This window comes from Zootermopsis nevadensis, unplaced genomic scaffold, assembly GCF_977971745.1.
Source record: "Zootermopsis nevadensis isolate Lab colony 2312 unplaced genomic scaffold, Znev_1.0 Znev_ptg000030l, whole genome shotgun sequence".
Taxonomy (NCBI): Eukaryota; Metazoa; Arthropoda; class Insecta; order Blattodea; family Termopsidae; genus Zootermopsis; species Zootermopsis nevadensis.
In genome coordinates, this window is record NW_028259162.1 from 4,356,047 (window position 1) to 4,372,531 (window position 16,485).

The 16,485-nt window shown below is 34.2% G+C and overlaps 1 protein-coding gene across 7 annotated transcripts; it reads right to left on the reverse strand.

Moving 5' to 3' along the window:
• Nucleotides 1–2,019: 2,019 nt before the first annotated feature.
• Nucleotides 2,020–16,461, reverse strand: Marcal1 (SWI/SNF-related matrix-associated actin-dependent regulator of chromatin subfamily A-like protein 1). Of its 7 annotated transcripts, none has more exons than XM_022065396.2 (14): nt 16,362–16,461; nt 15,925–15,952; nt 13,826–14,250; nt 12,907–13,022; nt 11,847–11,956; nt 10,930–11,064; nt 9,972–10,149; nt 8,390–8,556; nt 7,627–7,791; nt 6,401–6,562; nt 5,632–5,739; nt 4,336–4,510; nt 3,853–4,041; nt 2,020–2,491 (listed from the first exon to the last, which is right to left on the reverse strand). In XM_022065396.2, exons 3-14 carry the CDS (start codon nt 14,235–14,237, stop codon nt 2,354–2,356), a joined length of 2,055 nt encoding a protein of 684 aa, XP_021921088.2. In that variant the 5' UTR covers nt 14,238–14,250; nt 15,925–15,952; nt 16,362–16,461; the 3' UTR covers nt 2,020–2,353. The 7 variants fall into 7 exon arrangements, with proteins under 7 accessions (XP_021921088.2, XP_021921119.2, XP_021921078.2 ...); XM_022065427.2 differs by having other exon boundaries at nt 13,826–14,237; nt 16,362–16,377; XM_022065386.2 differs by lacking the exon at nt 16,362–16,461 and adding an exon at nt 16,252–16,270.
• Nucleotides 16,462–16,485: the final 24 nt, after the last annotated feature.

Here is a 16,485-nt window from a genome sequence, read left to right on the forward strand (position 1 = left end):
ATGTGAAGTCTCTAAAATGTTGGTACTCTTCTCATGGTGATGTGGACATTGGGTCCAAATCACTATGTTAATGCTGCAAAGTCTGTATATATCCATCAAGCAAATAATTTACCCCATGTCTTGCTCCATGGACATGTAACAGATGGTACAAGTATGGGAAAATAAATAAAGACAAGGCTTCAAAGACAAACTTGTCAATGTAGCACCATGTGGACATGTAGGTAGATACCAAATGCCTCCATATTCATGGTTGAAGATACAGGCACATTTCATTACAACCCAGAAGACCAACATCAACATCAATATCGTCACCATGAGAATATCAGATCTCACAAAGAAAAAGTTGTCCCTGAAAAATCATCATCATCTGGCCTCAAACATCCAGGAATCTTTTTAAAGGGCATCCTTTGTTTCTTTTTCCTATTGGTTTATGATTCAAAATTTAATGTGGCAATCTGTTCTTGTCCATTCATCATACATGTTGGATCCAGTTCCTTCTGTGTCTGTGGATTTTTCCAATATTGGCTGTTTGTAGTTCTTTGTGGATGACATAATTTCTTTTATGATCTCTCCATGTGTATTTGGCTGTTTTTCTTAAAAACTTCATCTCTGCTGCTGCAATTCTTGATTTGTCGTGTTGTTTCACTGTCCAGGTTTCACATCCATAAAGAAGTGTAGGTATGGACAAGGTTTTATATATTTTCAATCTAGTTTGTGTTGTGTTGTATTTCAGAATAACAGCTAGAGTTCAATAATAAGCAATTCCTCTAGCTAAATAAAATACTTCATATTAAATACACAATACTAGATTTCTAAACAATTGCCACAAGACACTGTTGTAAGTCAGCCCACAAACAATCAAATACAAATTAATGGATGTCAAACTCAGATGTTGGCCTAGTAAAGTGGACACATTATATCACTAAAAATTGAATTGCTGTATATGTCTTATCCAACAGTTCAGCTTTTAAACTGCATTCATACATAACAATCCTTTGCAATCCAAGTGGTATCATGCATCACAATTTAAACAAAAATGTTCATGTTGCCATAAATGTGCAAATAGTAGTTCAGCCCACAGTTTAAGTCTGACTACTATTTGAAGCACAGTGTTTAATAGTGTTTAATTAAATATTTATTACACAATGACAAAATACTGTTATACAAAAATATTTACTAATTTAAATAAGATATTTTTCTATCCTGTCACATACTGGTACCATCCAAACCATCAGATGAACAGTCAATGGCTTCCTTTTGATAACATGCACTATCAAAGTCTGTGCCAGTACCAGCAACAAATCAACACTAGGACTTTTTTATTCCAAGCATTACATTTAGAATTTCTCCTTCTTCTCAAATAATTTGTTTTATACAGACTGATGGTAAATTTAAAATCTTCAGTATATAAATCTAGTCCACAATGGAGATATTAGAAACTGATGATGTCAAATTAAACTGTTAGCTACTGTCAAAAATGCATTCTCTTGAAGTTGGAACAGGCCTATACCTTGAAGCAGAAGAAAAATACACTATTGTCAAGGGCAAACATTTCAGTAGTTCACCCAAACAGGACAGAGAAAATTTTCAAATTAACAACTGCAGTGGACATACAAATTATGAAAATAAATGTACACACAGGAAACTGGAAATCACTGGCCAAAATTCTGAATTTATTAACTGTCTGTAGTCCAAATAATTTCAAGTATCATGAATGAACAACAAATGGACGTTGAAAGAGTTACAATTGTTATTTTAACCACAGATCAAAAAAAAAATCCAATGTAAATTGATGTGTGGCAAATGTACGTCAATTGAATATTTCAGTAATGCAGTTAAACAAGGAGTTTACTTCAACTGAAATTCAGATATACAAGTTAGGATCATGAAATATTTTATAAGGAGGAGGAAGATTTCTGATTGTACATCAATGGCTTTTGATCTTGGGCTACTCTTACTATACTTCTAAGGTGTAAGCATGAAAATATTCTATGTAAGAGAAAAGAAAATCATCTGACATACTGTGTTGCCAACAAAGTTTATATAAAAATTCACTTCTTATTATTACAAGTGGATGCAAAGTTGGGTATTTCACACAAGACACTGAATACCTCTCCATTAATAAAGTGGTTCCTTATAAAATTCCAGTATAGAGTACACATATGAAATTAAATCTGAAGTACTAAATATAAATCATCAATCACACATGCCAGTTGTGGTGTAACACAAATTAAAAATAGATAAAAGTACAATGTTTTGCAATGACTTTCCTAATAACATCTGGTAAATGTACTTTCAGACATTGTTCTGTTTAACGAACATCCACATTTCAAACACTAATTTGTTTCCAGCTCTAATTAAGCTTTGGCCTCTTCTCAAAACTTTCAAACTGTTCAAAGTCAATGCCTGCTAACATGTCATTGGTTAGTTCATTATCTAATGAACACATGTCAGAAAAGTAATTCAGTATTGATGGCTGTTTTCTAGAGTTCTGAAATAAGAAACAAAAGACATTAGTGAGACAGAGAAAACAAGACACACAAAGTACCTGACCAATGGCATACCAAGTTAAAAAACAAAAATATCACCACTTCACACCACCTGTATATTCTGGAAAGAAATACAACCAGTTGACTCATTTAAACATGCAGTCAAACTCGGTTATAACGAGATCCAAGGGACTGAGGAAAAGTGCTTGTTACAGGCGTTACTCGTTATATCCGTTATTGTACCTATATGTTACTTTTGCTGAATATTTCATATCGATACAGAAAAATTTAATTGATTAGTTTGCCAGGTAGTTTCTCTCCCTAGGTTTTCTAAGAATCCATAACATTATGGAAGAGAAAGAAGAAAGGATTAAGAGATTGGGGAAAAACAAAAAGCTCAATGTCACGTGCAACCACAGTGTAGGACATGCTCTGTTCAAAGGAGGCAGCAGTGCAGCAGAATCATTCTGCCCTCCCCCACCATGGGTAACCATTTAGATCACTATACATTTGCCCTGATACCTGAGAGCCCCAGTAGGTCCTTGGCACCCCCACCAAGCAGGGTGTACAGGGATTTCCGCTACACCGCTGGAACGAGGACTACGCTCTTTGAATAGCGCACCATATTAAATAAGATTTTGAGAATGGAAATTGAACCAAACATACTATGTACAATGTAGACTGTAAATATTGTTAAAAGGGTTAAAAATTGCTATTGGCAGTGATGTGGAAAGGGATAAGGAGGATAATATCATAAACAGGCAAACCAATAATAGATCTTAGTCCCTTGTATGGCAGGTCAGCCACTGCTCGTTATAATGGCCTAAGGACTTGCTCGTTATACCTGTGAAGCTTTCAACTACCGTGATCACTTTCACTATGAAATTTTGCTCATAAAATAATAATTTCCACCCAACTCTTCTCTGTTCGCTCACAATAAAATAGATCTCATTATAACCGTGCTCATTATAAACGAGTTTGACTGTACTAATGTTTACAAAATAGTACTTCAGTAGTTATAAAGAACATAATCTAAAAGGATTTCACTTCAAATCTTAAATTTCAAGTAAACAAACACTCAAGTTTAAACACATAAGAAAAAGTATTGTTTACATCAAGGAGGTTAGTATGACAATGTGCACATGCTACTCAGTGCTACCATAAGAAATATTTCTTTGTTATGTGCATAGTATGAGAACAGTGAGCACAAATAACAATGCAGCAAACAACTGCCACCGAGAAATTTATCAACTGAGTAAGTAGTCTCTCATGGATTCTGCTCCATGGAGTGAGTAAGTTAGTTAGTTCCACTTAATCTGAAATTTAGAAATAGTCATAAAATTACATAACTGTGGTAAATTACCTTCACTACGGTAGTCTCAGTATCCAAGAAGTTATCTTTACTGAGGCCAGCCTTGTTCAGAACATCAAGTTTGCCTTGAATTAGGGGCCATAAGTGGTCATCTGCAGTACCTTTAGCCACCAAATACTGAATCAGAACACTGTCATCTTGACCAATTCGGTGAGCTCGATCTTCAGCTTGGGTTAAAATCTAAATACATAAAAAAGTGCATTCAGGAATGAAAAATTTCTTTTAAAAACATAAGAGGACCTCAACTGTTCATGGGTGTACAGAGAATGAACTTCACACACTGTTACTATTTATAGCATTATGAGGTGGCCAAATAAAAACCCTGCCCATCCAGACCAAGACTAGCCATTTACACAAGGCGATATCCCAGCCCATGCCAAACACATACATGAACGTTTAGATTCAAAACTCATTTACAAATGCTACGCAAACTTCTATTTTAATGCTGAGATGAAAATTAAAGAGTTAACTTACACCAGGATTCCAGTACATTTCAGCAAACACAACCAAGTGAGCAGCAGTAAGTGTGATGCCTGCATTTGCTGCTGTGATGGACAGTACTGCAGCCACATACTTATCCTCAAACTGGAAATTGTCACAAAGGAGTTTACGTGTGTTGGAGTCAGTTTTGCCATCAATTCTTATAAACCTGTTCAAGAAGAATTAAAGATAAATTAATTCACATCTTAGAACATGTTAATTTATAGTTTGCACAGCTGTTAATAGAAAGAGATTCTGTTACTATTTCTTTATTGATGAAGTTTGCAATGTGTTAATGTCAGATACGCATAACCTGAAGTCAGTAACATTCTTGGGATAAGATAACACAGTTCTGTAAGCCTTGTAATGTAATAATCCAAAATTCACTTTCTTAGTAGGTAACTGGTCCTGAAAATAAGAGTAAATGGTTAATTCAGAATTACAATCTCATAAAAATACAATTCACATAGCAGACACAAACTTCTAATAACAAAAGGAATCAGAATTACTTTGAAAGAAGATTTGTAATTTGCCCTAATAACATGGACAGAGGTCAGCCAAGAGCTGAATGACAGCTCAATTACCAAACTCATGTGATCATCAGAGGAAGATAAAGTATTAATTTAGTATCTGTGGATGTTTACACACATAACTAAGTACATAATGTCTGTTTCTTGGTTTACCTAATGATACCTTTTCAGCTGCACAGGCTTTATCATTTCAAATGGAAGAATGATTGTGAATAGTGATTCTGGAAGATGTAAAAGTGGTCATGCCCTATTTTATTCACCATTTGCTTGGCAGAAATAAAAAATACAATTAAAAATTTCAGTCATGATATAGTCTCTAATCACAGGAGCTCTCAAAATCAAACAGAAGCATGAAGTATTATAACCTGATACTGATTAGTTGGTGGAAATTAGAAAATTCCAACTCAGTAACTTTTGGTGACATTTTTTGAATATATGAAGCTTTGTAATATTAACATGTATTACAAGTTCATGTCAATTTACCTGTCTGAGGAACATAAACTGTCAAACTTCCTTCTACACTACCACTTTACTACAAAATTAACAAAACTGTCTCTACAAAAGCAGGTACTGGTACATTAGGAAATACAAGCATTATAATTCTAATGTGTCAATGCATGAGAATTCTGAAGGACTGGTTAACAGTATACAGAACTAATTTGTTACTTACTTCCGTCATACAGTCCCAATCAGTATTCAGTGTTCTCTGAATGATATTTTTAGAGAACTGTAATAAGCGCAGGAAAGTCCCACTACTTACTCTTTTTTCTTCCCACTAATTACTTCACAAATGCCATCAATAACAACTCTATGGTGGGCAAAACAAATGAACTTCTTCTCACTGTCAAGCATGTCACCAATATAGTCCCTGAAAATGAAAACAATGTCAGTTTCTTAGTTTATTAAACAGTGCATTATCAATTACACAGCATTAAAAACATGACATTAAGGACTTTATAGGGGCCTAGTGATTAATATGGCACTGGACTCTCATGCCAATGATATTACTACATCCAGTGTGAAATATTACATATACCTTTCAATTTCCTACTTGACAAAATCAGTAATTACCTCACCCACATCACACATTAAGCTGTGCTGGCCAATGTGAAGTGAGTGACATGGAGACTGAGTTAATAAAATACACGAGTAGTTTAAATTAAAAAGTAAGCTATCTTTTGTTACCAGTTAACCTTGTATAGCGGTTACCCAGTTCTCTGGAAAAAATGTTTTACTTTTACAGATAACTCATTCAGAGAACAATATTTTCCATGACAAACTATTTTCATAGGTCCTTACATAAATTATACACCTACATTTATCATAAAATGTTGCAAAAAAATTTATAAACTGTGCAATGAATCACAGCACTATTCTGATATTCAACTATTGTAGGACAGAGAAAAATATGCAGACTTCAGACAAGATAAAGTCCAGGATATGAGGCAGCAGTATAACAAAGTAAACCTACTCAAAATTAGCCTCAGCAAGTTCACAGTTGTTAACGGCAGTACAAAAATATTGCTCACTGTATGGCCTTCAGTTTAGCTTTTCCTGTAGCACAGTAGTAGGAGAGCAGAGCTCCTCTCCTCTCTATCCCCGTCAAATGCTGCTGGTCCAGTGTCTTAACACACTGCTTCATTTCTTTACTCTTGACATCAATAACTTCTGGGTTCAGAATCACCATTTGCCTAAGTAAAATGAACAATACAGGTATGTATTTTTGGTATACATCTGGAAAAGAGGTCAATTAACATTCAATGAAATCTTCATGGGCAATCAGCTGTATCAAGTGTGCATAAAAAAACATTCTCAGAATCGTGACTGTACCAACTAGCCCCATCGGCCACCCAGTCTGGCAGCAACTTCCTGGGCTCCACAGATATCAGATCCTGATGATGAGGAACAAGATTGTTCTCGAAATGTCAGTTTTTTAAGATCACTTGATGCAGATGATTGCCCATGAAAACTTAATTGAAATTGCAGGTAACCCTCGATTTACGCCGGGGATGCATTCCTGGATGAACCAGCATAAATGGAATCTGCGTAAATTGAAACTCTTTTTATAATGTAAATCAATGGGAAGTCAATGACATGCATTCCAGCACCCAAACATTGACGAGTAATATAATGACATTAATATAAAGTTCTGAAATAACGTAAATATAATAAAGGAAATTTAAAAATTATATTGTATACACTTACAATCGGCAATTCATTGGTCCCCACGATATACTGTCAGTCTTTCATGTGACTGATGTGTACAGTCATCTCTGCTGTTATGCGATAGTTGCATTCATTTAAGACGCCGACCTATAGAAAACCAAGTAGTAAAAATAACCCCGGTACCTCCACAGAGATTAAATTAGTCCTTTGAAAGTTTAAAGCACCAGGAATGAAACTGTATAAGAGCAAACTTGCATATGCAAAAGTTTGCATTTCACAAACAGCTTTTACCGATTCATCGATCTCATTGGAGCAAATTCATGTTAACAAAACATACGTAATTGCAGAGGTGACTGTACTTATAATTTTTATTCAAAATCAGCCATGTAAAAATTACGATTTAGTATAAGAATCAGTAAGAGAAACATTGTAAAACGTTATAAGTAATAGCAAAATATATTTTTTCCACTTTTTGACTTGGTTTTAAAAGCGGCGTTATTCTGCATCGGCGCAAATCAAGGGTTGCCTGTAGTAGCTGTGAAAGCTATATATCATACACCAATTAATATGTCTCAAATCTCATACAAACCTCACTTTAGGTGGCAGCTGCGAAATAACATCTGACTTGAGTCTGCGAATCATAAGATGATTCTCCAGAATAAGTTTAAGTTCTTTCATATTTGATGAGCCTTTGAAATCCCAACCAAAACTGTTCTTTACTCCAGCACAATATCGGACACCAAATTCAAAGTACCTGAAATAAAAAATGTTTTATAAAAGACAATAATGATTTGATGATAAAGTGCAATACGTTGATACATTCATGTTTTTTTCAAAGTAATTCACTTGAAACAGACAAAATTTTATTCCATTTTAACTAAGCAACTTAGATAGATATACCAATTTCCTCAAAAGAATAACTGATATGTTTAACCGTTAAAACCAATGACCACATGAACAAAATTTAATAATTCAGTTTGTACCACAAAGAAATCACCACACTTCACCATTACAAAGATAAACTTGTTTAATCTGTTTAAAAAAATATCCCTGTTTACACTGACAATCAAACAAAACCTGTAAGTTCAAAATTCAGTGTTTATGACCATTAAAGCATGTGGTACATAGACTTGCCATTATGCTTTAAAGTGTTAAAATAGCAATTCATTATGCACATGTTGTCAATGTGTGTGTAAGCATTTGTTTCAGCAAGAAACAAACATTACTCTATGAATCCTTCCCAATTAATCACTTGTAATCATGCAACCAATTAAAGCTATAATATAAGATGATAAAACTGTTGTTAAATAACCCAAAAATTTAACAAACCAATCAAAACCAACTGCATTTACCTAGGAAACAATTTTGGTTGAATGGCAGATATCTGTGGGTATAACTCAACAGGTCTTGAGAGAGCAGGAGTACCACTCAGCATTATGACACGTTTGGCGCTTTCTAGCAAATTGCCTGCAGCCTGTGTGCGTGCTGACTTTGTTGATTTCAAAAAGTGAGATTCATCCTGTACAGAAAGTTTAATAAAAATGTAAAAAACAATTTTCAAGTCAGTATCAATGTACACACAGAACTATGATTTTAAAAGAAAAAATGGAAGGAAGCAACAAGAATGATCAACATTAGACCAACTACTTACTAAGTGTGCTAACAAACATGCCTACTTAGTCCTCTATGTCTATACTGTTTGCACTGAACAGGTTAGCTAAAGCAAGAATGCAGCAGACTTATATTCAGGTAACCTACTAGAAATTCAGCCACAGCACTTGCTATTCTGACAAAGGCTCTGTGGTATTCCCCAGTCTCTACATGTAAATGCCAGTATAGTAAGTTAAAATAGCCTACAACAGGTATGACCAAATCCCACCAATTTCACAGCACATTATTTGGTTTAATCAAGCTTTATCAAGTGCAGAGGTCATATAATCTAAGGACAGTTATAAAATAAGAATTAAGAGGAACTTACAAGTGATCATGACCCACGTTAAGATAGGCCTACTACCTCAGTATCTGCACTAGTTTCCAAGCCAAAGATTCAAACCCAAAAGTATTCAAATATGAGTATTATGTAACATAACCTCAAAGATTCATAAAAACATTAAGCTGGCAAATTCACCAACAAAATTTTTCAATCCTATTATCTTTGGTGCTCTAATTGACTTAAGCCCTTCTTACTGGGCAAAAATGATATGACATATGAAGTCGACAAGGCACTGACAGGTAAATCAAGAAATAAACCTATATTGGATGGTGCTAGTGTTATTTCCTACTTGAAAACTTACAGAATTGCCTTGTTTGAACACTGAGGACTTAAAAAGAAATACATTGGGGCAGCAGCCAGTGCCATGACCTTCCCACATTTCATGGAAAGTACACTATCCAATCAAAATTCACTAGGCAGGGACATTCATGCAGACAGAAAAGTGTCCAAAAAGAGAATTATCATTTTGAAAATCAGACTAGAAATTATGTCAACTCTTTCTTTGTCAGTTCACAAAGTGAGCTAATGATGCAGATTCAGACAACCCACGCAGATATACTTTGACATTCACCTAGAAAGACTGACAAAACTACAACCATCCTCAGTCATGGTAGCCAGAAACCCAGCTTAAAAACAAACCAGTTAGCTCCCAAATACAAGTCTAGAATGTTAATGCTACATTGTGCTGCCCAGTTAAATGTTATGCAATTTTAATGAAAGTGAACGAATATTCTTCCATGGCCTATGGCATTAAGTTCTGCAGCAAGAGCATTCAGATGCTTCAAAGAAAAGATGTATTAATACAGAATATAGACACTGATGACTAAAAATGAGGCAGGACTCATGGCTCACTCATTCACATACAAAATACTCAATATGACACCATTTGATAAGAAACACTGCTGTAGCAATGTGGTGGCACCCTTTCATAATCTAATTACCATTATGCACACTCCAAAATCCATCTCCTTCAACTCTCTCTGTTGTCGAGTCATCAGATCATATGAAGTTATAAGAATTTGGGCTTCCTTTACATAGTCAGTGCTCGATGTCATGACCATCACATTATGATATGGCACACTGGGCAGCCATGTCATGATGGCATCTGCCCACAGGTACCTGTCAAATGAAAACTTGTAACATTTCTCATTCACCCACACACCTGCACATATCTTGGACAAGTGGATCTGGATCAAAAAATACAAAGCACAAAAGTGGAATTAAATCAATGTAAGTCCATCCAATTTAGTTGTTTTTTATCATAATGTTTACTGATATGCATTTGTTTGTGATTTATTTCACTTAATAATTAATACTGAGAAATAAGAGATAAAGGTTTTGAATGAACAAAATTATTTACTGTCAAATTTCTATACTAGTAAATAGTTAACTCTGGATATAACTTAAGAGCTTGCTGACTAATTACCCCCCCCCCCCCAAAAAAAAGGTTTTTATCAAATGATAATAAACACTACTATTAATATTTCTCAAAACTTCAAAATTCCACAGTTCTTAATATTCAGCCAGTTCTTAAACATTAGATGGTTTGCCAAAGCAGTATTATGCCAAGGTGTATATTATACACTGCATATGTGGAGATGAGTTGTGGAACTATGGATCTGAGGAACTATAAAGTGGCTGTAAACGATTTATTTACTGGAGTGAGCCTGAGTGAACTATCTCTGACCAAAGAACTAGCTTGACCCACCACTAATGCAACCAGAAGTATCTTCTAATGATGTTTTTGCCACATTTCTAAACATTCGTAGTAAGATCTGAAGCTATAGAAAGGACTGAATTGTTTAGAATGAGCAACTGCTCGTCCCACTCTCAGCATGTTCACAGAATAGCAATTTTAAAGCCAATATTATTATCTAACTAGTACAGGATCATCCTTACCTGACTGAAGATGGTGTAACTATCAAGAGGGGCCAATCATCTTTGTAATAGTGTGCAACACCTAAAGACTGAATGGTCTTTCCAAGCCCCATGTCATCTGCCAGAAGGAAACGGCCATTTTTTGAAATACCAAAACTGTAATCACAATTTTTTTAAAATTTAAAAAAAATTAAAAGTAACATCTCTTTGATGCAAATTTCATATTAACATGAGTGTAAATTTAAAAAAACAAAGCCTGTTATAAACAATTAAGAACAGTTGTTTGTACTTCTGCATTGTACTTGGGGGGTTTCCTGAGTTTGCATATTGATCAGGAAACAACTATCCTGACTGAGGATTTTTGTATTCTCCTTACTATCACCAAATAAATTATACAAAGGCGCCATAAAACAAAGCATGAACACTTTTCCTTAATTATTCTCAATTCACTATCTAAAAGCTACAACAAATTATGTTCAATGCACAAACTACAAGTGAATAACAAAATACTGTATATATTTACAAACTGCCTCATTTTAGCCAATATTTTAACCCTCCACAAGAGAGGGAAAATTTTTAGATAGTCAAAATGTAAAAATGGTGGTAACAATATAGACTTCTTAAGTATTTTCTGAGCAATGGCAGTGATGATGGTACACTTAAGCATGCATATGGCCACCTGGTATCCTATGCACCATAAGCATGCCAGATTCCAGATAGGCTGTTTCTTAAAACAGTACCAGTGGATGGACTTATAATATTCAAAAAAACATTTGTTTGTTTCATAATTTGTGTGTTGATTCATAACATGATTGACAATTTCATAACAAGACTGACAATTACATTGAGAATATAAATATTTTATTTGAAGGGGGGATTAAGTCTGGAAGTTAAATATTATTTATATCAGCATCCTTCTTAAAGAATTAAAAAAATACCATATTCCTTCTCTCTGGAAAGGCATCAAAGAATTCAGCAATGTCACATCAATTCTTGATAAATCCACATCTTTAAAATTTTCTGGTTCATGTGAAGACTTACGGAATGTCTGTGGGAAGACAGAAAAATGTCACTCATAATCAAATGCATATATCAAACTTCATCTTCCATGTCACCTTATTAAACACAATACGTAGGATTGCAACCACGTTAAATCCCTAACTCTTGATTTTACTCATATAGAAAATCCCCAATTTAATTAATTTTGGATTTAATTGGCAATGTATTGTATTTCCAGTTTATTTCTAGACATGAGGCATTAGTCGACACTTTCAGTTTCAACGGACAAATTCTGTTACAACCGAAAATTTAAACTGACAATTAAATGTTTTGAGCTTAATTAGCCCTTTACACTATAGTGTTTTAATAAAACTTGTGTCACTGTAGGTGTCCACTTCATATTCCTAATCTGTTTAATGGAAAGTATGGTTTATGGGTGCATTACTGGCATCATAAGTAACAATTGTACAATTCAACAATCAGCATTACCAGACCATTAGTCCATTAAATTGAACATTTACTGTAATTATTAAAAATGTGGGAAAATTTTGCTTTTATATTGCTGCTCACAGTGTCATTGGTGAAGACTATTTCATCCAACACAAATCAATATTCAAACTTAATAACTAATCCACTGTAATAAATGTCTACCACTCAATCATATACTAAGCCAGTTCAATCCAACTCTCATCAGTTTCCTTAATCCCACACACTGAATTCCCAAGTAGTTATCTTATCATCTTTCTCTGTTGAAAAGAGAAACTAATGCACATTCCCACACCTATATATTAGTTAACAAAGCTTCCTCGGATTTTTAAATAAAACTGCCTTCTTGGCTTACTGTGACCTTTCAAAAATATAACTTTCCACATTTTCCAGCTTCTAGCTGCCATAGCTTCAGAGTTGTCTTGATGGCCAAAGAAAATAGAAGTTTTATATTTAAGATGATTCAAATTTTCTAGTCGACCAAAACAAAAGTTCTTGGAGATTTCTTGTTACCTTTAAGACATAATCTGGTAGACCAGTTACAGACACAGCCCCTTTCAAGCACTGCAGTTTCCTCATAAAAATATTATAATCTTCAAGGGTAAAATTCCATGTTTTTTCTGCTGGATCTACAGAATAAATAGAGTTCTGAAATACGTGTATACAAAGAACACAATACTAACACAAACAACGACAATTCTTTCTGCACAAGGGCCAGTTTATGCAGACTGAAGATTGGAACCAAATTAGTCAAAGGATGTGCTATGAACACAAAATGCTGAATAGAAAATACACAAACTGTTAAAAGTATGGTCACATTTCATGGTTCAATTAACAAACTTCCTCATATCAAACAAACTGCTTGATGACTGTCTTCTGAAAATGTTAAACAGTGTAGCCTGGCAAATATTTGCTGACATTTCAGAGGTGCTTGTTAACTCCATCATCAGGGAAGGCACCTCTGAAATGTAAGTAAATTTACCAGACTACATGGTGTAACATCCCAGAAGACGGTCATCTTCATACTCACTAATGCAAGAACCTGAAATCTCACCCACTAACGGAAGGCCTGCAATCACAACAGTTTGCTCAAAATGAACCATAAAGCAATATTCTAAACTGCATATACAATACAGTGAAACCAATTTCTATAAAACATAAACAAATCTTTGCTTTGAAATACTTCTTAATAGAACACAACCTTCATAACTCCTAAATACATGTTAAGATCTAACATTGTGTTCAGGAAATATCAGCATGCTCCATATGTATATACTGCAGAAAATTCACTTCTGTACACTCCCTTCCTTACAGCCTACTAACACTTGGCCAATGACTTTTCAGCCAATCTGTATAAATAAACTTAAATATGCTAAAACTACACATCATCTTACTAGCTCTCTGCAAAATATTAAACATAAGTGCAACCTACCATAATTTCTGCTGTCAATAGAGTTGAATATGTCTATCAATTGTTCATGGTATGGCACAGTCACAGTAAACCTCTCTTTAGATATAAGTTGGCAGTTTCCAGTGACAACTTCTCCGGTAGAAAGTGAAGTATTCTTGTGATGAACAAACTGCCTGAAGTCATGTTTTTGTTTTGAAGAAGGCTTTACACCAAAGGAATTGTCTTTTATACAAGACGTATTTGATGATACTTGCTGACTATGTGAAGCTGGAAGCCCCCCTCTTGCATTTAAAGATTTACTTGATGAACTATTTGTATTGGTACAAGATGAGTGTTGGCTTTGAAGTCTCTGTCTTTCATTCCTTCTTTGCAATGCGACCTGCCGCTTTGTTTCAATTATCTCTTTCTGTTCTTTTGTGAGTGTGGCCATCATCTAAAACACAGTGCTGTTCCACAAATTACAACGCAATTATTTATACTGGCTTTACAGTTATTTCTACACAAAGTAGATTCAAAATTCAACACATTTCTAAATATTTTCTTAAAAACTGTGATGCAAGTTTCCTCACCAAAACAGTGAAAAGGATATCTGGAAATAATGGATTAGTGGATTACTGAAGGTATCAAACATCTTGCAAACATAAATAAGATCTTTACCTAACTTGTCAATCTATAAACAACCAAGTAATAAAAATTCACTACAGGAAATATTGCAAGATACTTACTCAAGTTATTAAAGAGGCTAAATACATGCATTACAATAAACAAACAGTAGAGTCAAATAAAATAAAAGCAATCTGGAAAATAGTGAAAAAGGAAACAGGGGAATGTTTTACAGAAAAAGTATTAATAAAGATAAATGAAATTCAATAAAAAATCCCAAACTCTTAGAAAATCATTTTAATACTTACTTCTTAACAATTACAGAAAGAATGAACAATGACACCAGAACCATAACAACAGAAAGCACAACAACCTTACTCAAGCAATCCTCAAAACCATAAATCTTATACCCACAATAGTAAATGAAATGGAAAGTACACTAAATGCTATCAAATAAAAAAATTCACATGGTTATAAGAAAATTACAACTTTACTCAGAAACTGTGTAGATTACATTAGTGTTCCTTTAAGTTATCCTTGCAATCAAGCAATGGCAGTATGAGTTTATCCAGAATGACTTAAATATTAATGGTGAAAAATTGTGTATATCTACAGACCAATTTCATTACTAATAGCTACTCTAATAATATTTGAGAAAGTCATATTTAAGAGAGTAGGTGACTTTTTAAACTCAAAAAAGTTTCTTGCAAGTGAAGAATTTGGTTTTAGAAAAAGTCTCTCAACTGATAAAACCCCTTTTAATTTTGCATGTGAAATCTTATGAGCTCTTCATAATAAAATGCATGTTGGTGGAATACCTTACCTTTCTAAAATGTATGATTTGGTAAATCATGAATTACTACTGTCAAAACTACATTTTTCATGGAATTTTAAATATAAATGGTCAGTGGTTCAAATTGTACCTTCATGAAAGAAGGCAACAAGTAGAAATAAAATCACTACATTCAAATAATAGCATCTATTCAAACTAGGGCATTACAAAGCACGGAGTTACTCAAGGTTCAATACATGGTCCTCTGCTTCTTCCTCACACATATTAGTGATTTACTGCTAACCATTATCAATATAAACCCATACTTTTTGCAGACAATACTAATATTATTATTTCACATCCAGAAACTGACTTTCCAAATTTACATGTCTGTCTTTGCTACCTTGAAAAAATGGATTAAAGTCAATAAACTCACATTAAGCTAGCACTAAAATAGGGTCTCCTATCTCAGTCCTTCCATTCCATACTAGAATTTACATCAACCAAAAATTCTCAGCTACTATAAATTCATGTAAGAAATATTGGTTATGTTTCTTGTGTAATTATTTTTGTTGTAATATTGCAGTTGACTCATAACTGTGTAATTTATATTAGAAACAAGTACTGTAAATTTGCTGTGGCATGTTCAACATCCTCGACTTAGGCCTATGATAATTCCTTAACAGGAATGTGGGAAAGAAATATGCCAAATGCTTGAATTGGAAGTAAACATTTTAGGACTTACCGTAATGAAGTGCTGCTGACTGTCCTTTCTACCAATCAAAATATAACATTAATAAATTCCTCCCTTGAATATAAACTTTGGGTTAAAAAGAGCTTCTCAAATTCTGTCTACTGTACAGCACTGATAACATAACTTCCTAATTTAGTTATAATTTATATATCAGTATATTTTACATTACTGCAAGTTAAACAAAATGTGTACGGTATATCGTGTGCCATTACAGCTCTCGAGAATACTGTGTAAGTTAAAACCAGCGATTTTTAATATCAATGTTAACTAAAATTGGCAGCATCACGGACCACGGCAAACAAATGATTGTTACCTAACCTTAAAATAAAATGTCCCTAGCGGACAAATATACGGAGCTACAAATACCGTAACTCGTACGGTCTCCGATCAACGAAACGAACACTCCTGCCCATCTCACAGCCGTTCACCTTATTACCACTTGGTGTTACGCCCAGTGTCCCGTTTTCTAATAGGTTAATAGAAATATATTTGCCATGGCAGGAGGCATCCTCTCTACATGATTGTAACATTTCTTTCGGTATTCTAGTATTT

What these genes read in the sequence shown, in the direction of transcription:
- Marcal1 (XM_022065396.2), bottom strand. Translation starts at nt 14,237, where the DNA reads ATGATGGCCACACTCACAAAAGAACAGAAAGAGATAATTGAAACAAAG. An exon ending in TATTGACAGCAGAAATTATG is followed by an intron (nt 13,023 to 13,825) that starts GTAGGTTGCACT and finishes TTTATTCTGTAG; the next exon opens with ATCCAGCAGAAAAAACATGG. An exon ending in GCTAAACTGAAGGCCATACA is followed by an intron (nt 5,740 to 6,400) that starts GTGAGCAATATT and finishes TTTCATTTTCAG; the next exon opens with GGACTATATTGGTGACATGC.